Here is a 21,413-nt window from a genome sequence, read left to right as displayed (position 1 = left end):
AAACACAGCATTCCAAATTATCATCACAATAAATATTATTTAATATCTTTTGGGAGAACACTCACTGCAGTCAACACATTAAAACAAGGTTATATTGCATAATAGGGTTCACAAATGCCTTGTCCTCAAATGAACCTATCTAGTATACTTTACTGGTGAATGCCACATATAAGCCCATGTTTGACACAAATAGCAACAAGTGACATCACAGCACACACACACATCAAGTGACTGGAGACACACAGCTAGCCTTCCCTTCTGATCATGGCAGAGATATTGCCAAAAGGAGAAAATGTCATGGTAAAACAAGAGCAAGCCTCACTGGAAGCATATCAAAACATACAAGTATTATGTAAGAATATAGGGGAAAACAGTAGCTCTAGCTTTCTGAGTTTAGTTGTAATCTCCTGCCTTACTCACACATATCAAGTCATTTAGATTTTCACCGGCGTAGGGATAGGGTGTTAAGGTCACAGTAAACTTCTCTGGTGTACCTATAAGCAGCTTTTGGGAGCACATCACTGTGGGACAGAAAGCACTAGAAGATACACTGATTGAGCCAACTCCTCTCCTTCCTAAAACAAGCCAGTCTTTTTGGGGTGTTTTTCCACAAAGGAGGACTGCTAAGTTAGCCAGACAACTTTTATAAAACTATTCATAACAGCTAGATAGACTTTTTTTCAGGAAAGCTAGATTGCAGGTTGTTGTAGGTGTAGTTAGGTAACAGTCAAATACCCAATGGTCTTCTTTAATGTACTACTACTGCAATATTTCTAGCTACTTTTTTTTACTATCTACTTTATTACTATCTGGCTAACTCATTAACCCACACTCTGGGACTTCCCTCAAGGTTAGGGTTGCCCTGGCCCTGGCCTGGTTCTGGTTTAGATGGCAGAGGTGTCGCTCTCTTTGGGACGGATGCGGGTCACATGTTCCAGCTGGCCAGAGTCTGAGACGTCGTAGCTGGTCTTGTACTTGGCCAAGATCTTCATCAGAGGACGCAGCTTCAGCCACCACTGCTCCTTAGGGATCCTGTGGCTACACACACACACACACACACACACACACACATACACACACAGACACAAACACACACACATACACAAACTCTAAATTGTGTGCCCCATTCCTGGAGGAACATTTAAAATGTTTAATATTTGATGCATTTAGCTTCTGTTTTTATCCAAAGCAACTTCCAAATCGTGCCGAAATTAAAGAATCAGAAATGCATAGTTCTAATACTAGTTGGGGGGTTATACAAGGAGCAGTCTTTTTGTTTAAAAACGTCCCATGATAAATGTCCTGTGCTCTTCAGAAATTCAAACATCACATGTATCAGCTATCTCTTCCTACTGAGGGACACAAAGCGAATGTGAGCGTGTTCATGAGTAAGCAAACGTAAACGACCTGCTGAATAGTCTAAGTAGTCCTTACACAAAGTCTGTCTCGTCTCTGAGCTGCACCACGGGTTGGAAGACCAAGGCTCTGCGCCGCATGCCCAGCAGGCAGGCTGTGTCATCTGAGTTAGTGAACACCTTCCCTGCGTGGGCACAACACACAGTCATGCATAGGCTTCAACAATCCACCTGGTCTGTGTTAGACACATACTGTGGGTGGAAATGCATCGTACATGTTGGGAATCAAACGGTCTCCATTCTTTGTATTTACCTTCTTTGTAGGACTCCTTGAGCTTTCTTGAGATCCACAGTACGGCTTTGGCTGCAATCTTGGTTCCAAAGTTCCTGTCAAATGGAGAGGGTGCACCTCCCTTTGGAAGTAATCAAATAAATGGTGACCAAATGCAAAGTGCAGTTCAGCCAATTCTGTATTTGTCAGTTGGCCTGTTTGTCTGTCAGCTTGTTTGTGTGTGCATGATAACCACACCTGCTGCATGTGTCCGAGGACGTTCTTCCTGCAGTCAAACACGCCTCTCCCCTCCTCCGAGTACAGCTGGTAGATGAAGTCTGTGGTGAAGTTCTCATTGCAGTTCTCGTTCCTGTGGAAGCAGCCACACTATCCAGTCAGTCACTGCAACTGCCCAACCCCCTACTTGTAACAAGGTCCATACAGTCACCTCACATGAACCCATCGCTCAGACTGCATCTAGACAAAGTCATTGCCTAATGATGCAATGCCCTCAAAACAAAGCACAGGGGCACAACTGATGCTTTATAAAATAGGCCAGCTCGTTCTGTAGTCTAGTAAGGTCAAATATTCCCTCTGTATCTTCCAAGATGTGCTTGCAGAGAATCCGTCTTTTCAGGCATCCATGCATCTTTGTGGAGATCCCTACTGTGATTGCGTAAACATTCCTTTCACGCAAAATATTGACGGATGCTAAGCAGTTATCATGCCATTACATGTATCCTATTATTAACACTATGTACGTACAGTGGAGATTACGAGACAGCAGCTGTTGTCAACTACTGCGAGTCTCACCTCAGCACCAAGCCCCTCTGAATGCTGGTCTTCATTTTCTCCGTCAAGTGCTCAACGTTGGACTGAGGCATGAAAGCAAAAAACATCACATGAGCTCCTGTCAAACTAGCCTGGGAGCTTTCTCCTCTGTCTGCACCCTACAGAACAGGAGACTGCAGAATGTTGTTCACCCCTCTCCTGTGAGAAGGGCAGTGTAATGTACCCGTCAACCAGCATGGGGCACTGTTGGCTGCCTACCGGTATTCGCTTTTTTAAAACTTTTATTTAATAGTTTTTTCAAAATATGTGAGCAAGAATTTTATTAAACAAGTTTGACCACTAAGTAACACTAACCCTATCTTCAGTTTTAGATTCCTGACAATTTGCCACATTGCATAATAGTCAATGTGACATTAGGACATTTGAATGGACTCAATATGAAATATATTTTTTATTATGCATTCCGGTAAGACAAACAATCTCAGTTCCAAGGAAACTTTTATCAGTTAGTGCACTGAAAATAAAAGTCTTTCCCAACATGCTGCAACCCAACCAAGGACTGCAGACTGACACTTGACAACACTACTCTTGTACTGTTTTTCTCCAGCCGATCCAACAGAACTGAAGTTGATAACAGCTTATCACCTACTGGAATGATAATGCTCTATGGCTATTAATATCCACACAGTGTAATCTGGGTCACATGCACACTCCAGAAATAGATGTCTGCTGAGGGTTGAGCATGACAGACAGACAGTGTCGCAAGTAGTGTTATGTTCATAAATGTACTTGATTAAATCCCATATAAATACCAAATATAAAAGAAAGGCTCTCTCTGACCTGCAGGTCTCTGATGTCGAAGGGCTCCTCATAAATGTAGACAGCGTCCGCCCCCGCTGCCAGCCCCCCCACACTGGCCAGGTAGCCACAGTAGCCCCCCATGGTCTCAATGATGAACACACGGCGCTTGGTCCCACTGGCTGACTGCTTGATGCGGTCACAGGTCTGTCACACATTCACACGTATAGGTATACACACACACACACACACACGTAGAGGTATACACACACACGTACAGGTATACACACACACGTACAGGTATACACACACACACGTAGAGGTATACACACACACACGTGTAGGTATACACACATCCACACGTAGGAACATACATTCACACACACACACAAGGACATAATATGGAGCCATGCACACACATACACACATCAAATGTATACACATGGGTTTGCAAACACACACACACACACATACAAATTGTTATTCATCAGAGATACAGTAAGGTTTCATAGGTTTCATCATAACTGCCATGCAGATACAGACACGTTTTTGAGTTAGCTATAAACCTAAACATGCTGACACAGTAACCGCATACATGCTGAGTCACAATTCATAATAGCGCAACACATAAAAGCATCACAGCGTTTAACAAGCAACAGATACTGGGGGGGTACACTATAGCTTCTTCCAAAACACAAAACCAGAAATACAAGTCAATTCAAGTCTATATAGTTTCACTCAGTAGGTAGGGCATGCATGGTCTATGTGCACTGTGATTTACTGAGAAGACTTTATTTCATAAGAGTGTTGTGAGAAACCTCTATGTCCTGAAATGTCCTTGTAGTTAATTTGGGCATTCTTCTTTTCCACTATGGGTTATCAATGTTGGCTGGGGGAAATGCTCATAAATCAGTCTACATTTTTTATTTGTCTGATTTTGTTTCCGAAACCAAACTTTTTTCTATAACTATCTGACATGCAGTACAAGATCCACTTGATCTAAACAAAACCACATCACCATACCTATTGATCAGTAACGATGGAGTAGGCCAACTACATTAAACTATAGCACAATAAAACAGAACTAATTACACTGATTAAGCTAGACCAAAATGCAAGTATAAACACAGATGATGTTAATGAACTACAACATAAATATATTGCAACAAATAAGTATTTATGCTATGGATTTGCTTCTGACGGATCAATCTACACTTGCATACTATTACTGGTGTTAGAACGACACTATAACAGTCTTTCACGCTTGTCCAAACCTCCCAGGGTCCTCCTGTACCTTACCTCCACGATGGCATTGAGCGAGGTGTCAGCCCCGATACTCAGATCGGTGCCGGGTACATTGTTACTAATGGTGGCGGGCAGCATACACATCGGGATGCAAAACTCCTGGTGGCTGGCCCGGGCCTCATAGAGCTGCAGCAGACACTCAAAGGCCTGAGGTGGCGGCAACAATGTGTTAGACCACCAGGGGGCGCTACAAAACACGACCCTTACTCACTGCTACGTGTTCATATACTGTTGTTGACCCACACTGTAACATGTAGGGTTGAATCTCAATAGTCTTCCAATTGCTTGTGCCCTGTCTCCTTGGCTCCTCTTTCCTCACCTCCTTCTCAAAATGAACTGGAGGAGAGGTTCTCGAGTCGCTTCCATCTTTCCTTTATTAGGGAGAGCCCGAGAAGCAAGGGAGACAGGATGTGAGTAATGTAGGAAGACTTGAAATTCCTCTGTAGTGTATGTGTGTGCATCCTGAGGGTGGCTCTCTCCGCGTGATAGGGTTGTTGGCTTCCCATTGGCTGAAAGGAGACATGGGGGGGCAGAACGGGGTCACCCTGGCTGACAAATAGTGATACTGACGTGACAGAGCTACTCCAATGGTGAGAGCACACAAGGAGTCAAGCCGGCACGGCGCCATCACACTGCACACTGGGCTGACGACGTCAGAGACAGAGAGGCACGGGTTGAAAGATGCTGGAGATTAGTCAGGTCTACATTCACATGCAGACGCACGGTTGAAAAGAACCATGATGGAGGGGTCTGGCCTGGTTCAAGCAAACAAAAATGATTGTTGACTATGACTCGCAAGCTTGTCTTTTTGAACCACAGTGATAGACTCTCGCAAACCTCCTTTTTCAACTGAATCGTGTGACTGCTCAAATGGATTATACACGCTTCACTTGGTGAGAATCTAGTCAAAACCCATATAAATGAGGTGAAGGTGATTATGAGAATGAGATGACAATCTCAGAAAAAAAAAATGGTCTGAAAATAATAATAATCATTATAATCTGAACAAACGTCCTTGCAATACGACTTCCTGTTCTTCCCCTGCGCACGACTTGTCGACGGTCCGTCCGACGGGACAGATGCTGTCAGGACAGAACAGGAGTGGGTGTTGTGGTGACATGCTGTGTTGAACCAGACCAGGATCCCACTCACCTGGTGTTTAGCAGCCAAACACAGTGAGGTGCAGAGAGCACCGCGCTAAGGGCCACACATGCCACGCTGACGTCACTGGAGAGCATGCCCCTACCTGCCTGCTCACCTACCTACCACCATCACTTACCTGGGCTGACTGGGCACCCGTCTGACATTCACCAGCAAGTTCTAACACGCCCTGACCTCATCCATCACAGTGCTCTTACAGTAGGAATGACATCATGTAATCCTCATATATCGTATGACACACAGAGTTCTTTTTTGCCGATGCCTTCTCCAAGAAGTGGAGTTGGCTGCAATAATTACATGTCAGTTGATCTGAGGGGACTGTATCACAAAACGATGCAAGCACCATAATGTGCACACTAAAGAATAGCTCTCTCAAAGATTTTTAAATCGCTTGCTGTGTTGAAACCAATTGCTGTGCTTTTCTGGGAGGGGGGATCTGCTACATTTACTGTTACATAATGGTGATGTCAATGTGGCTCTTTTTGCTGGTAAATCTCAGAACAAGCTACTATTAATGATGTTCCCGAATCTAATCGGCTGCTGGTGGGTATGCATATAAAGTATGCACACACACACACACACATACCCACGCTGTGTGTTCCAGCCAGACTTACGTCAGTAATGGCATTCAGAGCCGTGTCTGCGCCAATGCTGAGGTCAGAGCCAGGTATATTGTTGGAGACTGTGGCCGGCACCATGACCATAGGGACACAGAACTCATTGTATTTCTCCCTGGCAGCGGACAGCTCCATCAGTCCCAGATAGGCCTGCAATGGCAGAGCCCAGTCTTTAGAGGGAGGGGCATCGGAGATAAAAAGACATGGACAGGGTGGGCGGAGCCAGGGTGAGGGAGCCAGGCCTATCACGACGGATGGTGAGACACAGACAGGAAGTAGTGTACCACACAGTTGTTCCACAGACAGACAGACTGGGGGGATGGTGGACACAACACTGGGAGAGAGCCTGCAGGGTGCAGTGAGTTGTGGACAAGGTATGGTTCAAGTACATATAGATACAGTGTAATGGTGAATGATTACTAGTTACATTGAAATCAATATATCATGGTTTTACATAAACATTCAAATATGGAGATTAGCCTAGAGACTAAATGACTGATGATTTGCATGAACACCATGTTCAATACATTAATACAGCAACTGTAATTGTATTCTTTATTTTTCAGGAATATGCTAAGGCTAAACATAATGATAATACTTTAACCGTTAAATATTACCAATATTACAAACAAATATATGTTATACTTATTTTATACCTTACATTTACCTTTCTGGACAGACATTTACCTTACATTTACCTTTCTGGTAAATGTACCCCATTCTAGTATTTAGAATGAATACATTGAATACTGAATTGTGCTGCACGTACCTCAAATCCACCAATGACGAGTAGTGCATTGATATTATGTATCCTCATTTGCTCAGCGATCTTCTCAGTATGCTTTGCTGGAAGGGTTCTGGAATAAGAAATAGAATCATTTACCTCACTCTGTTCATGTGTATGACATGTGTTTGATCTAGCATTATTTGTAACACAAATGAGGAATAAAACCAAACCTTTTTGTCCCAAGTATGGATCCTCCTTGGCCAGTCCAGCCACCTACGTCTCCCCATTTAATCTCCTTAATCTAGAAAGAACAAAGAACACAGAACACCAAACTAGTTAAGTAAATGCTGGTCAATTTACTCAAGACAAACATGGTTAGCGCGTCACAAAATGACGTGTTCACTCGTCATTCACAGGAGGCACAAAGCAACCAAATGTAGGTACCTTGTGCTGTATGGCACTGTGTTATTAGAACTGGGTGGCTAGATAGTGTTGGTTCTCCAGGTCAGTGCCTGAAGTATCACCAAGTGAAACCAGGCAGTGTGCATGCTGCGCTTTGGCAGGGAAGGAGTGAGTAGGGGTGAGAGTAATAGGCTTACAGTAAGCACTGCTGTTTATCTGCACACGCTATTTTAGCTGTGGAACAGGGTATGTGTACAGTACACCAGTAGAGGTGCCTTACCCAACAGCCAGTACTCCTGTATGCCAGCCAGCACTCAGCACCAGTAAGGTGTTGCAAGGTCAGTGTAAACTAGATGACTATATTATAAGATGTCATGAGTTTCAGTTGGTGTTATAGTACTGTGGTGATTTAAATGTGACATGTAATGCCATTGTCGATGGAAATGTGATGTTTTTCTCCAACCCAGCAGAGTACCTGTCCCTTGTAGAAGCCTTCGAACCCATCGTTGACGGCGAACATCTTGTGGCCCTCGGTGATGCCCACGCGCACGGCCGAGCGGACGGCAGCGTTCATGCCTGCAGCAGGGGCGCCCACGTTCAGCACTGCCACATTGAAGGTGCTCTGGAGGTTCACACACACATCAACACAAACACACACACACACACTTTACGGTCTGTCCACAACCAAGACCTAAACCTTCCCCAACTGGGGATTTTACAGTTGTGTTATGGTAAAAGCTTGAACTTGCCCTTTGGCGCATGGCATTACCGCCATGCCTACATCTGTCTGTCCTACTTAGATCTCCAGAAGCCTAGCTACTATAATTAAATATCCATGAACCGACATACTGTAGAAGTAACTTGAAACACTGCACATTGTCTTGGATTACTGCCCAGACTACCCCCAACTACAGGGGAACAACACACGTCCTGTGTCCTGTCTCAGGGCCAAATGAGGGCACTGCCAGGGAGCAGGGCAGGCGGAGCAGCATGCATGGATAATGCTGCAGAGCCACATGCTGCTACGATGCTGCGACGACGCTGCTACGATGCTGCTATGATGCTGCACCAAACCTGAAACCACCACTCCAGTCTCTCAGTGCTTTCAAGCAACATGTGAACTCTTGACCTTTGGCTCACCACCACACTGCTTTCACCAGGGAGCATTCATTCCACCGCTGCAAGTATATTAATAAAATTATTGATCAGAGGTGGAATTCAGCAATCAGTGACTCGCCAACCCTTTAAAGGTTCTTGACCACAGTGGGATCATATGAAGATTCCCTGGGTTTGGGGGAACCAAGGCATGTGGACTAATCGCAAAGTAATCTCTTGCATTGACCTAACAGTGTTTAATCCGTGAGCAGAGTCACAGGTCAAAGAGAAGCAGTGTCTATAACAGGGCACCTGCATCTGAATGATGACAAAGCAGACTGACATGTTCATGTCTACAAGTACAGCAAGAATACACTTGCTTACTTGTTTACTTGTTTTACTTGCTAAGCTGAGACGCTGAGAAATATGCATGGAAAGCTCTAGGAACAGGCATTGACTTCTGTCAGTTTGTGGCACTGTTAGTACATGTTGGTTATAAGGTCTTACTGAGAAATTGTAAATATTTCTTACTGTTTTTTATGTGTTGCTAGCAGAAAAGCTATGGTCTACAAATTCAAGCTCATTACAAGCATTTAGCAGGGCTTTGACTACTACAGGCCACGTACATCATCCAGAGATTCCTCCTCCTCCTTCCCCTCCAGACATAGACATACATTACATAAACATACAGTTAATGTCACACACAATACTACACAACCCATCATGCACCTGCACAATAAATACCTTATCCTAATGCACAAAAATAGCTGGAAAGACACAAAAAATAGGACAAACATCAAAATGATGAAATACAAAGTTACAGCAGTTGGGGGTTCGAGAGTAGAACACTCACATTTGGAAGTTCAGAGTCTGCTTTCCGGTAAGACAGAAGCTTGTATGTGTTTAAGTTGTTTTCAAAGCTCCTGCAAATGAGAACACGCTGTTGTTTATTTATAGTTCAATTTAAAATGGCTGACAGCTCAATGACTGGCTATTAGCCAAATCGTTTTAAAGACCAGGGACAAATCAATCAGAGCCCAGTAAAACCTCTTCACACTGTCTGCAAACACACAACAGGAAGCTGAGCAGACACAGATGTTTTAGAACATTTATTAAATTCACAATGCTTGATGTCAGACCATGTATATTGGCTATATAATAACGTACCTGCCACGCAGTCTAACAGCTTCCTCAAACTTTTTCTCATCCATGGCTTTCTGAACTTCTTGGGTCTAAAAAAAATTAATGTTTTATTCTCTGTTATATACCATCACCAGTTATTTAAGAGTCCTGAAACAAACAGCACACGGTATCCCTGCCCAATTATTCTAACGTAAAGGGGTGTTGTAAAGAATATAACTTTTTGTATTGAAAGTTGTGTCACTCTGAAAAACACACTCTCCTAAACATGGTCAATGTATTTGTTAGGCCCTTGTCTTTCACTAGACAGACTGGAACCAAAGAGATGGTGGTAACAGTGTGTGAAAGACAAGAAGTGTGACTATAACATACAGTACACTCAACCAGTGCCATTGTTCTGGACCCAGACAAGCGTGTACACAGTATAGGAAAGTCCTGTGCACTTCCTACTGTAGATCCCAGTAGATGGGATGTAAACACACATACTCATAGCAAGAACATGAAACCAAAAAAACTAGGAGCACGTTGTCTATCAGAACACACTTAAAATGTGTGTTTTGCTGTTGCTAGCTGAGACATGTCCAGTGCTATCTATCTTCAGTCTATACTACACAGAGTGCTGCACGTATTCATGTCATTTTGGTTGGCCAGTTCCAGCAGTTGCAGTTGGCAAGGTGCCATGGCCTTAAATGGAAGGCCCACTGCACTTAGTGTATCATCTGAACACATTCCAAGAGGAACATGCTTACAACACTCAACCACATGAATGCAGCCCTCGAGACCTGGCTATCAGGATCTGAACCTAGCTCATGTGTGACAGTCAAGTATAGGCAGGTTGACGGCAGGGTTTAACCATGAACTGAGCACTCACCATCTGAACACACTCCATGAGGGGCAGGCGAACAGCTTGGTTCCCACACAGAGACACCACACAGGCAGGGGTGGTGGGAGAGGCCTCCAGCAGGGCCAGGACAGCCTCCACGCCCATACGACTGGCCTACACAGGGTCAAGGGTCATCCATGTTTACATGGGAATTGCGGAGGAGTTCACGCAGGCGTATTTATTTTGGTATAGTTTAAAGTGATCAAGTTTATCTTCACTATGAAATGTAAATGTATTAGAGATGTATTACATTTTCCAAGAGTGAAGGTCATGCTATAAATGCCAACATACTGTACCACTGACGTATGGTCGATAACACAGTCCACCTACCAGGATTCTGTCAAAGGCAGAAGGGGTTCCTCCTCTCTGGACATGGCCCAGGATGGTGACTCGGGTATCGAAGCCCAGACACTTTACAACAAGCTAAGAAAGAAAGGAGGTCCATAAATGGTATGCTATTTTTCTGACCATACCAGATTTAATTAAAAAAAACAACTATAAGGTATTCTATTTTCTAGCTGTAACTACTACTGTAATGGTACATATTTTCAGCCATCCAAACATTCAAATAATATACAAATACATCATTTGTGTAAACAGGGAAAAACATACAATTTCATGCTTTTAGTGATGAAACTAAGGGGAATGAACAAGCACATGCAACACGTTTCTTGCCACGTCAGTGAGACTCTAACACCTCCGCCTGGTTCTTCTCCTCTGACGGTAACAAGTGTAAAACTCACTGTGTTATAAGGACGGACAAGGAAGGCAGGAAGAAAGAGTTCACACCACTAGGAAAATGCCTGAGAGGAAGAAGTGACAAATAAATGGTGGCCAATGCTTCTATGGGGACACATTTCTTGGTGAAAGGAATTTTCGAACACTATGTGAAGCAAAGGTACGCAACGTGGAAAATAAAGTAGCGGGTAGAAATATGGAATGGTTGTGAATGATGGAAAATGAAAAATGGGATGGCAATGATTGAGGTTCCACAGCACAGAGAAGACTCAGCACAGGACAGCCAGAAGAAAAACTGGTGACTCCACCGTACTTACATCCTTGATATAGTCGGTAGTTATTGGCTTGTTGTAAGAATCTATCGCCCCCTCAGCTACGATTATGATATTCAGTCTTTTCTTATCTGCACGATTCTACAGAAATACAAAGAAGGCAAATATATACAGAACATGACAGAAAACGTCTTGCATTTGGCTTTCCAAAAGCTGGGACCCAGTCCTGGAGGAATAGCTAAAGACTACTGTATGGAGAAATGGCCCATCTGACCACATCTCTTTTGAGATTGTATTGGATGAGCATTGAGCTATTCCTGCAGCAAGGGACTGCTTTTGATTCCTCCTTTGTTCCAGGTTCTATTTACAGTACTCACATCCTTGACAACATTTGAGGTAATAGCATTTCCATGCCTGTCAATGGCTCCTTCTGCCACTATGATAATATTCAGCCTTGACCCCCTGGAACGACTCTGAGCAATGACAAACATGCTGAAACATTTACGTCTACTATGGCTAGAATGGCAATGGTATATTACTGTGTACGTGTATATATGTGTGTATGTGTATGTGTGTGTGTGTGTGTGTGTGTTACCTCAGACAGTTTCTGGCACATCTGGTCCTCCCAGCCATCCCCAGGAGGCATCTCAGGGATCAACACCCAGTCAGCCCCACACGCCAGAGCACTCACCAGAGCCAAGTACCTACACACACACACATACACACACACACACACACACACACACATACATACATAATACACGTGTGCACACACAGTGTGAATTTAGCCTTTCTATTTTCTATTACAGTGCATACTGATATAAATAAAAAAGAATACAATGACATCCTACCCACAATGCCTGCCCATGACCTCCAACACAAATGTCCTCTGGTGGCTGAAAGAAAACAAAGATGTCTGAAATGTCGGTCAGCGGAAATCTACATCTCAGTGCCAATCCTTCTAAATGTAGCTTTGTACCATTAAAGTAAACATGTTGCTACCTCTGTGCAGTGGTCATGATAGCATCCACCACCTCGATGATTCTGTGCAGGGCAGAGTCCGTCCCAATGGTCATGTCGGTGCCACAGAAGTCATTATCGATGGAGCCCACCATCCCCACAATGTGCAGCTCAGAGTGGGTTTGGGCAGCTTCCTCATCAATCTTTCCTAGAGAAATACAAATCCCAGAATGCATCACAAACCCACTGAGGCAAAACATAAGACTGATTGACCCCAAAAAGAGCAGCTTTTGCAGGAGCAGATGTAAATGGAAGTTCCAATGAAGAAAAAGAAAAGGTCTGTTCTGTACTGTCTAATGCACTCATCTAATGCACCCATCAGACCAGTTTCATAAGCGTGAATTATTTGGGGGCGATTTGCTAAAAAGCACAATGCATGATCAAAATAGTCAAAGAATGATCCACAATTCCCTGGCTTTATTTCTATACTGTGGCTGATACAGCACAGCTCACTTGTGGCTGTGGATATGGATAACTAGCAATATAAGGATAACTACCCTGCTGAATCAGCTCCTCCAATAGGCCGCTCCACTCCTCCCTGAAGAGGTTAGCCCCGGTCAGACTGCCGTCTCCTCCAATCACACACAGGTTGGTGATGCCACGCTGCACCAGATGGTGCGCTGCCTTCAGGCGCCCCTCATGGCAGCGGAACTCCTTGCAGCGGGCACTGCCAATCACCGTGCCACCCTGGGTGACGAGTAGAACACACAAGAAGACACCTTTGTATAATAAATCTGTGAACATCAACATCGTTTTCTACAAATGCACATTATTGACTCTACTTTTAAGATGTTGTGGGTGTCTGTTTTGTTATTGTCGTCAACCACATCATTCTTACTGGTCAAAGTCTCAAATGTCATTGTCAACATGAATATCAACAGTGACACAAACTTTTCCACTCTGGTGACCATGGGCAAAGGGTAAGCTGAAGTAATCTCTCACTTATTGTTGACATATTTTGAAATCGGAGGCTAAAAATATTCAGTAGTAAGTTATGTGTAAGCTACATGTGTAGCTTATGATGGTCACATTGACCTCATCCATAGTATTTGGCTTGAGGGCACACAGTCTTTCAGTAATTCTACTGTCAGGCTCCTCACCACTTGTAACATGCTGGACACACTTTCCCAGGATGCCTCCTCAATGTTATCACCACCATCCACCATTCCCTGGTAACCCTGAACAGAGAAACAAAACATGAAACTTTCTATTTTTTACTCACATAAAAGTATTTTGTTTATTTATGTACAGGTTAAACACTAAATGTTATCACCATTTGTATACGTGTATTAAAATGTTCTGACACTTTTAAAATACAGTGTTTCATTATATTTTAATAAAGCCACCAATAAGAATTTCACTCTTTATAGGAAATACTGTATACATTAATACATCTTACCAGGCTTTGTTTATATAAGACTCATGTTTATATAAGACTCATATGGACTCAGGAAGGGCTGTTCTAATCCAATTACAGAGACAGTGGTAACCAGATAGCCCACTTCTGGTCTATCTGACAGCCATTGCAGGCTAGAAAATGAGTCTAGAATACATTGGAAATGCGTTACAAGTAAAAAAATATACAATATTCCTTGAAACAGAAGAGGAAAATGTTCCCACAACCATGTGACATGACATGACAACATTCCAAGTACAGCTGGACTCATCAAAATGAACCTTTAAGGGAACTGTCTGAACCCAGGGAGGATTTACCCTCAAGCACAGAACACAGTATGTCAGTACATATTTATCTCACTGTCTAAACTGGTACTAACCCCTGGGGAACAGTCCTTGGCTTCTCACCTCATGAATAAAGTAGACTTTAGCTCCTACATAGATACCCATACGAACCACAGCCCGCACAGCTGCATTCATTCCTGTAATACAACATAAGAAAGAAGGGGTATGACACAGAGCTAAACATGGCCACCGCACACACACTGCATTAACAAATGATGTGATAGTGACGTGAATGTTGGGAGTGAACCCACCCAGTTTGAAAGTGTCTGGGGAAGGTCTCCCCAGCATTTGAGTAGTGCCGAGTGCAACGTTTTTTAGTACCCCACAAAGCACTTTCTATGAATGTACTTCCCATTAATTACTTCCCTTAATGAATCTACGGCTACAAATTGATGGACACAGAACAAACTTTACTATGCAAAAGCATCAATGACACAACATCATTTTATAGTCCTCCATTGGTGACAGGAATAAAAACATATACTGGGATAGCATTTGATGTGGTACTTTCTTGTTGTCAGTATCAGTGCATCTGCTGTAGGTCTCTGAATCCAACATGTTCAGTCAAACGCCCTCCCACTCCTCATGCACACCACACAACACAGCCATTCACAGCCTCGATCACCAGGACCAGTGGGAGGGCTTCAACGATGCATTGAATGTCAAGGTTGAGAGACTTATTATGCTCACAACAAGGGTTTCAACATGCTTTCATAACCAACCAGGCCACTGTGTGTTGCTGGCAGGGAAATGAATGACTGTGGCCCAGATATTGTGTCATTGCTAGTTAGGGCGAATAAGTGTTGCTAGGAGACTAATCGCAGTATTCATTGGATGACAGAAACTTAATTGTTTGTAGGCTGCACACAAATGGATTTCAATATATTTTGTTAATGGTGGATGCACACATAAATGTGTCCCTCAAACCCTAAATGGCAGTCCCATTTAGCTGTATAGTTGTATGAAGAAGGAAAGGAATTCCCCTGAACTTCCGTATATCTTTAAGTTTCTTATATATGTACAGTAGCCTACCAGTCAAAAGTTTGGAAACAATGTGTACTGTATTTTCACATTAAGAATGCTCTGCATATGACCAAAAGGAAATACATCAAAACTATAACTTGTAATAGTCTCAGTAGTAATATCAATAGTATATTGCTAAAAAGAGCCAAGTCATGCTACATCTAGCTAGAGGTTCATTATTCCGTCGTGTGTGTAAAAGTGGTATTTTGATCAATATTGTGAGACTATAACATTGTAGTGTTCACGTCCGGTTGCGTAACATTAACTCAAATACTGCTGCAAAAAAATCTGAACTTCTGTGGGTAGGCTAGCATTAGTAGATAAGATCATGCTACATCTAGCCAGCGGATCATTTATTGCATTATGTGAGTAAAAGTGGTATCGATCGACGTGAACCAAAGTCTGCATGCTTGGCCATCACTACAACCGTGACCTTAGACAACTACAACTCTGTATTAACCTGTCGGATACGCCCGCGAGCATGGTGAACTGTGGGAAGGCAAGCGGTGCAGAGCGTAAAAAAACACTGTATGGGACACGTACTGGCTTAACTTATACCTTGGTGGTGAGAATAGGGAGTTCAATATCCCATTAGTCCACACCCCTAGGCTACTAGACTAGCCCAACACATGCTTGCTGTTCAGAGACATCGCGTTCCCTCAATAGTGACGCATTGAGGCAAACCCGCTTTTACTTGCCGCTCCTCACGTACGCACATCTCCAGCTCACGATTCAAGTGCGTGTCTTCCCCTATGGTTTCACCCGCTGCCCGTGCCATGCTAAGACACGTGCTTTGACGCACATAATGTAGGAAACGTAAATGCTTATATAAACCTCGGTTTATGTTTTATTATCCGTGGCCATAACATCTCTATGCAAATGAATGTATGCTAGTGTATATTAAAGGCACATTTCTACAGTAGGCTTATATAACAATAATTATGCCTAGGCCTACAATAGTTTTGCAAAATCGAGAACGTCTGAAAAACGTTTAGCGTATCGCACCCTTGATACTCGATGATCTGCAGAATTTTATATATGTTGGCATGCAGAGATGTTAACATGTAGCGCGCTTCAGATGAGTCCAAGCATTGGCATCGACAATTTAGCGTCATTTCATGACAATTCTGCGTCAAAATGTATTCAGGGGATTAAATACTGCAATGCAGGTATTACAGTGTGTTAGCATATAAAAAAATATATCGCTGACAACTACAGATTGATTAAAACATTCTTAAGTGTACTCAAAAACACTTGCTGAAAATAATAATTGCCTATCTCACGACCACTTCAAACCAAAACTAGTTTCGTTCCACCATAAAATAAATCGACCATAATCTACTGCCATCGCATATCAGAATATGTTGTCCCTGTATACAGTAGTACTATTCAGTCCTAATCCATTTAGTATCATGCTACATTCTAATCCACTTGTTACAGGCATGATACCTTGGGCATCTCCTCCACTTGTCAGAACTGCGATGGATTTCCCAGCGCCGGAAAGATTCTCGAAGAATTTCTTGGTGTGCAGCTGCGCCATGCTGCCAACTCAAACTTAGGCGCGAAGTATAATGCTTCTTTATGTTAGTTGTAAAGTGAAACAAGATGTCGAAGGAACGTTAATAAGTAATTCGAGTATTAGTTTTTATTAGGAGAGTAAACTGCAGCAATGGTCACCGCCCTCTCATCCTGGTGCCCCAACTCTACTCCTGTTCCTACCGCTCACGACTACTTACCATCCCAGCTGGTCTAACCGATCCTATTGGATGGCTTTAAACTCAGCTAAGACAGCTCCATCATCCAATAAACATCAGCATCACGTTTACTCTTAGCTATTTTGACCAATCATAACATAAAGAGGAGGTTGGTACCAACAAGAGACAAACAGGAAGTGATAATGTTCATATGTTTAGACCTACTTAATTTACTGAGAAAGTTGAATGGATTTGCACTTTTACCACAAAACTGCTTTTACTAACCCTATGCAGTATCCCTTCTGAATGAAGCCTTCGATCATACTGTAGCATAAAATGTTTCTTGATAATACTGTATAAGCCATACAACAAAAATGATCTACTACCACAATATTAAACATGGGTTAGACAAATCATATACTATCTCCACCAGAGGCCCTTAGCCTGGAGGAATACTTTTTAGACATTGACAAAGAGAAACCTGTATGCATGGTTATTATAAGCATTGAGCATCTTCCATCACCACTAGCCCAATATAGTCAAACATTTTAATTGCCAAAACATTAGGGTGTATCTTCCTTTTGTGAACCCACACACCAGTGCAGTATCTATAAATCAAAGTGCACACAGCGTTTGTGTTTATGGTATTCAGTTGACTCGATAGGAGAAGCTGTGATGCAGAAACTCTAAATATAGAGTTGCCTTTAGGTCAAGCTCACGCCTGAGGGCAATGCTGTGAAGAGGAGTGGTGTGGGGCTGGAAGCATGAGAACTGCTCCTGGAACTCTCTGCTCACTTGCTGTCATGAGTACATCTTTGTTTTAAATGATTTCAGACATTTATTTTGTTTTACAGAGGAAACTCAATTAAAATAAGAAAGAAAACAATTTGTAAAGATATGTTTTGTTAGGGGGGGGTTTCCCTGTAAATACCTAATCTTTCATATGCAACCATTGTAAATTCAGTTTCGGCAACTCAAAATACTGTTGATGCCTGATTTGTTCTTAAAACACATGTAAGTCAGTATGGATGTCTCTCCATCTGTGACTCTTAAGATAGGAGGGACATCTAGTGGCATACTGACAATATATCCATATTAAAGAATGAAAATTACATAATCATAGAATAAATGTACATCAAAGACATTAGTCAGTCAAAATTATTTGTATTTATTGTCAATGTCTTACGATATAGGCCTAAGGGCCAAAACCCTGTAATAAATACAACTCTTCATACCTTGGACACAAATGATACTTTGGCAGATGAATGTACTGACACTTTTAAGCCCATAGAGGGAGGTCTAGTCCCGGGAAATCAACTGTGAGAGTCCAGACTTCAATTCTCACACACATTTCTGTGGCAACACAGGACATACTGAAACCCAAGCAGTGTGATGAGAGTTCTGAGACTGATACTGAATGAGTGACAGACAGGATGGATGCACGTGTCACAGTCCTTGTTCTATTATGTTTCAGGCCGATTCGCCGTCAAACTCTAACCATACACTAAATACAAGAGCATGTAGCTTTCAGTGAAAAGTTTCACAAATTTTGTTGTAGATGTAAGTAACATTTATACTAAAGTGAAAAACATTTCTATTATGTTTTTGTCATGGACTTAGAAGGCCTTTACTGGTTGCATTAAAGATGATGAGTTTCACTCATGCTCCAAATGTATTAACTCTATTAATGAACAAGTTATGATCACACATTCATTGTCTCAGTCTTCCTCATCTATTATACCATGTAACTACATAGCAATACCTATAGTTACAACATTGTATGTCCATGGGAACTGCTGTGTAGTTTCATCACGGTTTAGTGATGAGTTATTAAGTAAGTGGAACTGTGGGAGGTTGGGCCTTCCAAGGGTAAGTGGATGTTAACAGGTATTTTTCTGTCTTAACAAACGTAAACAGCCCTTTTAGAATATTCACTTATGCCTTGCATCCCTCCCGCAGACTGTGCCTTCTCACACTTTTGTAATGACCTATGCCACCAACGCGCTATTACAGTTCAATGACATAGCCATTACTATGTACATACAATGCTTTTACTATATCTATTGCCATGGAGTTATATGGTAATTAACAAAACCATAATGTAATCTTAATGTTAAGTGTTGCCACATAGCTTCACAGGCATTGCTGAAGCCTCAGACAATCAGTTGGGTAAAAAGACTAAGATTAAGTTATAGTATCAAGTTTGTGAGATGTGATATGATACCCATTCAGCAATAATTTAACTTGCCAGTAAATATTTAATTAGCAATTTGGTACACTTTTCAAATATTCATGAAATCCAATCTAGCTAATCATAATATAATCTTTATTTTACATCATAAAGAAACCTCCCAGTATGAAGTTCTTAATCAGGCGTGACGAGATTAGCGCCACTCACTTGTGGTACAAAGAACAATAAAAACAAACACACCCTTTCTGGTGCAAAAGAGACAAGGTGAGAATGTTTAAATGACAAGTGAAACTGGGAATTAGCATCATAGCAATTATTCCATTTTTGTCTTGACTGCTTGGACTGTTTGTAACTGAGTACCTGCTGAACCGAATACAAAATACGAGTGAATATTTGAACATCTTTGCATGGAGTTGAACCCATTGGTGATAGTACCATTTCTAATGGGAGATGATCAGAATAGTTGATGTCATGTCTTATGGGCAGTTTGATTCTCAGGGGCTCTGCCTCACAACATACAAGACATGAAGGATCTTCTGCTAATGTTTTGTCGCCAGATACCACATGACACCTTCAGGGGTCTTGCAGAGTCCATATGTCAGTGGGTCGAGGCTATTTTGACCAACATTACATTAAGCAGGTGGTCAAAATGTTCAGGCTTATCGGTGTATATTCATGAATTATTTCTTTCAAGAAAAAAAACAATTTAAACTAATGTTATGCATAAAATCCCATTGTAAAACGCAAACAGACTCTTTAAGGGGTAACATTCCACATAGCTTGGGGTGAAGACACATTACCACAAATCAAATCTATCAAATCTATTCCAGAATATTTGCCCCTGGGACAACAATTGTGAGCTGTGTTGTATCCTATATGCTGCCGTCTTGGGCTCATTTTTAAAAACATCTTATTGCCCTGACACACTTCTGCCACTGCCTCGAAGCGTGTGTTATTAGTTCTGTATGAGACACAATGAGGCCTTCCTCCTAGGCCAGTGCAAGGTAATGCGACTGTGTCAGATTGTGTTGGCTCTATGGAGGAGAGTTTGAATATCTAATCTCAAGATTTTACACTTCACTCAAGGCTTAGCTGATCTGATCTGACACTACAGATGCTGTTTCCTAAAGCAGTCATGTGTGTTTGTCTCTGTACTGCCATGGCTAGGAGACCCTCCACTGGGCCTAAATTGACATTGTTCAGACTGGGAGTGGAATGAACACAGAATTAACAACACCCTACAGTATGAGGTTATCCCCAGAAATACTGAATATGGGAAGATTGTTGGGAAACCTTTCTTGAAGTGAATGGAAAAAGAAAACATCTCCTATTTTGTTGTCTGTAATCCTCTGCAATACTGAATAAGTAATACCTGAACTCTTGAAACAATCTTTAAGCCGTCTCAAGCACTTCTCTTCAAATATGGAGGATCTTGGAAGCACGTCACTGCTTTAACAGTACAGTAATCCTTAAGGCAATGGGAAACGTAAATCCACATCAAAACACCAATGAAATTGGTTTTCGTCGTCACACCTCTTCTCTCAGCCCCTGTCATACTAGTAATCTGGAACATAGCATGAAATCCCTAGTTTGGGATGGACATGATGGACACACTCGAACGGAATGGGATGTATTTGACAGAAGGTAAGAAATAGGGCAGAGAGAGGAGCTACAGGTAAAGATAAGAGCACACAGATCTCTAGAGGCAGTAAGTTGAAATGTTATCTGAGATATGTGGTCCCGGGAGGTCTGCACACGTACCCCAAACACTGGGGAGTTCCAAGCACAGATAAGGAAATAAGTAAAGCTACAGAAACTGTTAATCCCTTGATGAAAATCGAAATGGAGGGGGAGAACAAACAAACAATAAGCATATACAGAATTCCCTCTGAAAAAAATGACAATCTGAATTACGCAGTCATTGGTACAGTGAAATGTACAAATATACTTCCAATCTTGATTGGAGTGTCATTCATTATTATAATGAGGAGTGTGATTGGCAGGGATTAAACCCTTGACATCAATTGAAAGTAGTGAATGGAAATGGTAGGAGTGGATTATGTAAAGCAGTTCAACCTTATAGTTGTTATGGTTTGGACCTAACCCTAACCCAGTCCTATCAGTCAGGTCAGTCTGCCTCCCAGCTGTGAGTTTGATCCTAAGTCTTCTTTCCATTTTCTTGTTCAGTT

At 42.2% G+C, this 21,413-nt stretch overlaps 1 protein-coding gene across 7 annotated transcripts; it reads right to left on the bottom strand.

Annotated features, from left to right (window-relative positions):
• Positions 1-17: 17 nt before the first annotated feature.
• LOC146271521 (ATP-dependent 6-phosphofructokinase, platelet type-like) lies at positions 18-17,080 on the bottom strand. Of its 7 annotated transcripts, none has more exons than XM_084708263.1 (23): positions 16,789-17,080; positions 14,380-14,453; positions 13,677-13,754; positions 13,074-13,263; positions 12,559-12,724; positions 12,408-12,452; positions 12,152-12,260; positions 11,934-12,029; positions 11,602-11,697; positions 10,877-10,969; positions 10,535-10,660; positions 9,691-9,755; positions 9,377-9,446; positions 7,904-8,050; positions 7,257-7,327; positions 7,069-7,156; positions 6,297-6,449; positions 3,259-3,423; positions 2,440-2,501; positions 1,885-1,996; positions 1,669-1,768; positions 1,435-1,540; positions 18-1,038 (listed from the first exon to the last, which is right to left on the bottom strand). In XM_084708263.1, the coding sequence occupies exons 1-23, from the start codon at positions 16,877-16,879 to the stop codon at positions 885-887; spliced, it is 2,457 nt and encodes an 818-aa protein (XP_084564389.1). In that variant the 5' UTR covers positions 16,880-17,080; the 3' UTR covers positions 18-884. The 7 variants fall into 7 exon arrangements, with proteins under 7 accessions (XP_084564389.1, XP_084564388.1, XP_084564394.1 ...); XM_084708262.1 differs by lacking the exon at positions 6,297-6,449 and adding an exon at positions 4,516-4,668; XM_084708268.1 differs by lacking the exon at positions 11,934-12,029 and adding an exon at positions 4,516-4,668.
• Positions 17,081-21,413: the final 4,333 nt, after the last annotated feature.

This window comes from Hypomesus nipponensis, chromosome 10 (genome assembly GCF_054491055.1).
Source record: "Hypomesus nipponensis isolate SF chromosome 10, ASM5449105v1, whole genome shotgun sequence".
Taxonomy (NCBI): domain Eukaryota; kingdom Metazoa; phylum Chordata; class Actinopteri; order Osmeriformes; family Osmeridae; genus Hypomesus; species Hypomesus nipponensis.
The sequence above is the reverse complement of the archived record's forward strand: the minus strand, read 5'-3'. Positions and strand labels throughout refer to the sequence as shown.

Bases quoted from the DNA above. Each gene is read 5' to 3' on its own strand.
- LOC146271521 (XM_084708268.1), bottom strand. From the start codon at position 16,879: ATGGCGCAGCTGCACACCAAGAAATTCTTCGAGAATCTTTCCGGCGCT. The intron at 12,261-12,407 runs GTAGGATGTCAT...GTGTGTGTGTAG, and splicing joins GTCATGGGCAGGCATTGTGG to GTACTTGGCTCTGGTGAGTG. The intron at 1,769-1,884 runs GTGTGGTTATCA...TTACTTCCAAAG, and splicing joins TCCTCGGACACATGCAGCAG to GGAGGTGCACCCTCTCCATT.